The sequence below is a fragment of the Leptidea sinapis genome, chromosome 2 (assembly GCF_905404315.1).
Source record: "Leptidea sinapis chromosome 2, ilLepSina1.1, whole genome shotgun sequence".
Taxonomy (NCBI): domain Eukaryota; kingdom Metazoa; phylum Arthropoda; class Insecta; order Lepidoptera; family Pieridae; genus Leptidea; species Leptidea sinapis.
Window position 1 is genome coordinate 22017025 of NC_066266.1, and position 6411 is coordinate 22023435.

A 6411-nucleotide genomic window follows, 5' to 3' on the forward strand; every position below is an offset into this window, starting at 1 on the left:
AAGTAACCATAATATCGTATAATAATTCTCCAGTCTTTTGTAATTTGCTTATATTCTTCTTTTAGTTTTGCACGGATCATACATATACTAGGAAGTGTTACATAAATCATTTCTATTCATAGAACTCATAGAAAGCATACCTAAGGAAGCAAACCCCAAAAATAAAAGAGTTATTTTTTATATAAATTTTTTGTAAATAGAATTTGAAGGACTTCCCTTCTAAGTTCGCTGAACCTGTTTTAGGGTAGACCGCTCGTTAGAACCGATAAATATATACAACGGATAATATAAAAAAAAATGGGTGGATGATCCCTTTACTCGGTTCAAACAAACATCAGAGATGATAGGCGAGGTCTTCTGACTCAGACTCGCGAGGAATGTGGCTTTATCATACCAAAAAATTTGCAATAAGATGATATTGAAGATGTTGTTGAAGTGAACTCACTAGAGCTGCTTATTGTACCGTTTTACCGTTTATATTATACCATTTGTATTCAATTAGAATAACATAATCTATTAAATTAAATTTTTCTTTTACCCAATATGTTTTTATATGATAATATTTTGTAATTTTATTTGTTCATTATTCTGTCGAATCAGGACGACCTTCATGGAGTGGACGATTCAAAAGACAAAGATTATGTGAACAGACTTTATAAAAAAGAACATCCTGAATTAGATACTTTTGATGTTGTTATCAATAGAGATTTACTTAATAATATCACTATTCAATAAAAGAAAGAAAACAGTTCTGTTGGAAATAAATTACGCCTAAAAGTTTGGACTCAAGACTAACATACGAATTTTGGGAGCAGTTTAAGTTGAGGTGTGATTTTAATTTTAAACAAGGTGAAATTCATAGAAACGGGTATAATATGCTAAGATGCATGGCTAACGCAAGACTAAAAAGTGTAACAATTTTCATTTTGGCATAACCCGTAACGATCCAGGCGAAGAAGGTTCAATAATCATATATTTTCAATGTCAGGATACCCAATTTAATAGACGACGAAGACGTTCATAGACCACTTCACGGCGAGGAAAGGGAAAAATTTTGGAAAAACGTGAAACAAAAGGGTGTTAAAGGTACGCCGATACAAGAGGCTCATGGCTTACCTCTACCGGGAGAAAACAGAATCGGTTAATAAACGATATGGATGCAAATCAGAAGGGGAAAAAAGGTTGTTTTCCCTGCCACCTTTAGAGCTAGTTCAGACATGGCGGATTCCGCGCGGATGCAAATCGCGCGGTTGAACCGCGCGGATCCTAATTACATTAGCGCCTTACAAATCGTTCATACCTGTCCGCACGGATTGACAATCCGCGCGGCTCAACCGCTAAAAATGAATTCGCGCGGTCGCCGCTCGGTTTTATTTACTTGACGTACCTAGAGGGCGTTCAGTTGCTCCGCGGAAGCCGCGCGTATCGGACGGTGACAATGGATCGCTTCGACACCGAGCTATTCATCGATGAGGTGGAAAAAAGACCTGCTTTGTGGAACATCCAATGTGCAGAATATTCTAACAAAACGATTAAAAACGGAGCTTGGCAGGAGCTGGTGGAGATTTTTGGAGAAAATGAGGATTCTTTGGAAAAGAAGGTTCTTTTTGGTCAGTAGACATTTAATTATACATTTTACCAGGGTAGTTTACATGTTTTGTAATAGACAGTCCACCCCAAATAACTGAAATGTGTATAACGTTGTTTGGCGGTACGTAACGAGCGCGGGAAAACTATCACGTTACCACAGTAACGTATAGCTATTAACTGTAATATGTACAACCCACCAACGCGACGCGCCATCTTGAGTTTAGTTATTTGGCGCGAACTGTAACAATTTTAATTTCATATTTTCGTGTCTTGCCATTCTACACGACCCTCATTCACAAAGTAATTAGCATATTTGTCTCTAATGTTTAATGATGATGGTGTACCCCTTCCTGCATGTAATGTAATAAGATTACTCATTGGCGCAGTATGTAAAGTATCTTCATACTGTATACCATCTCTAGTTCTAACAAAATTGTGTAGCACGCAACAGGCCTTTATTATGTCTTCGGCAAAGTCTATATTCACGTTTATAGGCCTATGAAAAATGCGCCACTTGTTTGCCAGAATTCCGAAAGTGCATTCAATAAAACGTCGAGCTCTTGATAACCTGTAATTAAATATTTTTTTTTCATATGATAGCCCTTTACCTGCATAGGGTCGCATTACATTTTCGGATAAACCAAACGCTTCATCGCCAACTATGACGTATGGCAATGGTTTAGGATCTGTTTCAGATATTGGTTTAGGTTTTGGTATGTGTAATGACTTTTCTATTAACCTTTTATAAAATGCTGAATTTTTAAAAATTGCAGAATCACTACTTTTTCCGTAAGATCCGATATCTATGAAAGTAAAACAATAGTTACTATCACAAAGTGCCAACAGTACTATGGAAAAAAAAGTAATACAAAGAACCCGAATCTTTGGGTTTTGTAATCCTTATATGCTTGCCATCTATGGCGCCTATGCAATTGGGAAAATTTGCATATTTTTCAAAATCTTTAGCTATTTTCTTCCATATATCTTCGCTGGGTTCAGGCATGACGTTTTTTGTGACTTTTTCCCACAGAGTTTCACATACTTCACGGACAATTCCTGTGATTGTAGATTTGCCAAGACGAAAGTTGTAATGTAGTTCTCCAAAGGAACAACCAGTACCCAGATATCTGAAAAATAAAATATTAATCTGTATCGTTTTGAAAGTCTGCCGGGTCCGCTAGTTAAAGCATAATGAGTGTCTTGAATTACCTAACCGCTACTGTATTTATATTTGTTAAAGATAGTGATTTCTGTTCCAGGTGTATCATTACAAAAAAAATGGAAGAACATCCGTGATGCTTATAATAAGGAATTCAAGAAAGGCAAATCAATTCCTTCTGGTTCTGGTGCATGTAAAGGTTCAAAATACATGTATTTCGACCGGCTTTCTTTTCTTCAGAAGACGATAGAAAACAAAGAAACTATCACAAACATAGATGAAGCCAAAAATGAAGAAATTCGGAACATTGACCAAAAGCTAGATAATTTTGTAAATGCACGTGAAATACAACCGGTACCCAATAAAAGGAAGAAAACTAAAATTACTTCAGAAGAGCGATTGGCTAACATATTAGAAAATAGTATTGAATCAAGAGATAAAATACAAAGACAAATACAAGAAAGTATGTCAAAGCAAGATGATGATGATAAACTTTTTTGCATGTCATTGTATAAAGAGTTAAAGAAAGTTCCAGAAAATAAACGATTGGCTACTAAAATTGAATTGCTCCAGGTAATACAGAAAGGGCAGAAATTACCATCGCCTATTCATATCACGAGCCAGCAAAACACGCATAATGCAGAATTTTGGCAAAACCAACAATATTCAAACCCACAAGGATATTTCACTGGATATTCTACAATAGTACCAGGAGAGTCTCCATCGCCTTTATCATGCAATAGCACTGACGATTCACAGTCTTCTATAGTACAAAATATATATTCTGACGTATAAAATAAATATCTTACCTTAATGTGATCACGAGTTTTTCTTCTGGGGACACGCTTGACCTCATATGGGTATCATTAGATTCAATTTGTTTACTCATCATTTCTAATAATTCATCAAATGAATTTATCGACATTCTCAAATAATTGAAGAATTTTGGTTCAAAACTTCTTAATTTTGGATATAAAGTCTGAAACTGACCATGAGTAAACCGATCGCGTAATATTGGATGCACCCAATACTGCCGTTTCTTCTTTCTTTCTTTTTTACGGAGCAACAAGTACACACATATTGCTTCTTCGACTTCCATGATTGGACTGTCACCCTATGCGAATAACGGCACTCCGCATGTACATCCGCGCCTGTCTGAACACTTGCGTTTAGAACCGCGCGATTTGCATCCGCGCGGAATCCGCCATGTCTGAACTAGCTCTTAAGCGCTAGTTCAGACACGGCGGGATCCGCGCGATTTCAGAATCGCATGGAAATCGCGCGAATCTTATTTGAGTCTTTACTTCGCGTTCAGTTGCGTTGCGGATACCGCGCTGTTATCACGTCACAGCTCGTGACTTCGCCATGGATCGTTACGACACTGAACTATTTATTGATGAAGTGGAGAAGAGACCTGCAATATGGGATATTTAGTGTAAGGATTACTCAAATAAAATTATCAAGAACCAAGCTTGGCAAGAGTTAGTGGAAATATTTGGCAATTGTGAAGACACGTTTGAAAAAAAGAAAATTTTAAGTAAGTAGGTTTATTTTATTACTTTTAGTGATAGAAAAAGGACAAATCTTACTGTCCCTGTTCGCTACAGTACTCAGCAGATCACACCTTCATATTGGCATCCTTGCCAACAGTATACAACCCCGCAAGGATATTTTACTACATCTGGATCATCTCCTCCTGTTATTCCACCCGCGTCACCATCGCAAATTAGTTCTGGCTCTCAGTCGTCTACTGTTATAGAAAATATATATGCTGATTAAAATAAAAATTCATATATATTTCATATATATGAAAGTTATTACGAGTTTTTTTTCTGCTGACACGCTTGGCCACAAATGCGTTTCAGAGCTTGAAATATCTTGCCAGATCAGTTCACTTAGTTCATCAAACGATTATTTTGACATTCTCAAATAGTCAAAAATTCTGTTATCATACATTCTTAAATTGTAAAATTATAGCGTTACGAACTGACCATGTACTATAGTCGGTCACTTAATTTTGGATGCACCCAATACCTCCTTTTTCTTTTCTTTTTTTTAAGGAGCAACCACAGTAAACACACTTCTTCGTCGACCTCCATTTTCAAACTAACGTTATCCCCGCACGAAAATCGCATAATAACCGCCGATGTCTGAATATAATTATGAATTAGAATGCAATTACTAATCATGACAGTAACCAAGACGATGGTCGCACATGATGATGATCACGAAGCATCCATCCAGTCCTAGACTCATCTCTCATCTCTTATTTCTCATAATTTTAATGATTCTTGCATGATTGACTCTCTAAGTGATCTTAATTCAAAAATAGTAAGAGGTATAGAGAAAGAAATAAAATTGGAGGACTTTAGTTTAAATATCTGGGAAAACCAAACTGAGAATGATTTTGTTGTAAGTAAAAAGACTAGAAGCATTTTAGAAATTGATGATGATTATTTACAAAGTTTATCTAGAAAGTCAGCAACCAAAGCTATTAATGCATTAAAAGATACTGGGGTGTTGTTATCTAAACCTATCAAAATTGAGTTAGATTCAATTAACACAACCATGTCTCAAGTGATAACCATGAATAAACTCAACTTTTCTATAAGTGACAGTATTAGAATATTGAGATTCCCCAGACTAGATTGGTCCGAACCCCTTTATGAAATAAACTTGGATAAAATGAATGAAGGAATGGAAGGGGATTTCATTCATCTTATAAGAGCTGAAGAATTCTTATCTAAACTGCCAAAATGCAAAAGCCTACCTATATGGAGATATAAGGGACACAACTTTAAATGTGTAAATAAAATTTCTATAATAAGTATGGCTGAAAGTGGTCTATGCAGAATAGCGGTAGAATGTGATGGCAGAATAAACAACAATTACACATGCATAAATGAAGAATTAAATGTAAAATGTCCACATACTACTTTACTGACAAATCATGATAGTTATGGTTTTCATCATGCTGAATTTGGGAGAGAAAAGAACATTTCAAAAGATTTCTTTAATTATGAGAAAATGGATTTTCCTTCATCTTCAGGAGATTTTAGATTATGTTCTATTGACAACTTCTGGAACTCAGAAACAGTTTGTAATGGCTCTTTATCATATTTTGGAGAAATACAATTTTATCTGACAATCTCTGGACCAATAAAAGTTAGCGTTATGGCTGTCAATAAATTTAAATTAAGTTTCAATGGTTCAGACATTAATCATTATTCTTGTACTGATTCAAAATGTTTATTTCAAGATACTATGAACCAATGTTCAGGAGATAGAATGTTCTGCAGTAAAATTAATAAAAGATGCAATGTAGCAAATTCAAAGAAGTGCCATCTAATTCAAAATGGCATGGGTTTTAGGACCTTAGACTCCAATAATGTGCAAATATCTTCTTTCATCACTTTATGGACAATAATAAGATATGAAGCAATGCTGATTGATGATGAAGGAACAATTCTGATGCCCATAAATGATCATGAGTCACTAAACTTACACAAACAACGAATTTAAGCTCTAAAGGTGATATTATATATATTATTAAAATATAGCTCCTGTTCGCGAGAGTGATAGGCTAAAGAGCCGTCTACACCAACTTGTCGTCGTGCCCAACAATTGCACCTCTCACGCTAGGCGTTGATAAACATTATGCA

The 6411-nt window shown here is 35.6% G+C and overlaps 1 protein-coding gene and 1 pseudogene across 1 annotated transcript; one reads left to right on the forward strand and one right to left on the reverse strand.

The window, feature by feature from the left end:
* Positions 1 to 1204: 1204 nt before the first annotated feature.
* LOC126977892 (uncharacterized) lies at positions 1205 to 3568 on the forward strand. Its single transcript, XM_050826528.1, has 2 exons — positions 1205 to 1610; positions 2850 to 3568. The coding sequence occupies exons 1-2, from the start codon at positions 1439 to 1441 to the stop codon at positions 3542 to 3544; spliced, it is 867 nt and encodes a 288-aa protein (XP_050682485.1). The 5' UTR covers positions 1205 to 1438; the 3' UTR covers positions 3545 to 3568.
* Positions 1602 to 4896, reverse strand: LOC126977885 (uncharacterized; annotated as a pseudogene).
* Between the last annotated feature and the right edge of the window lie 1515 nt (positions 4897 to 6411).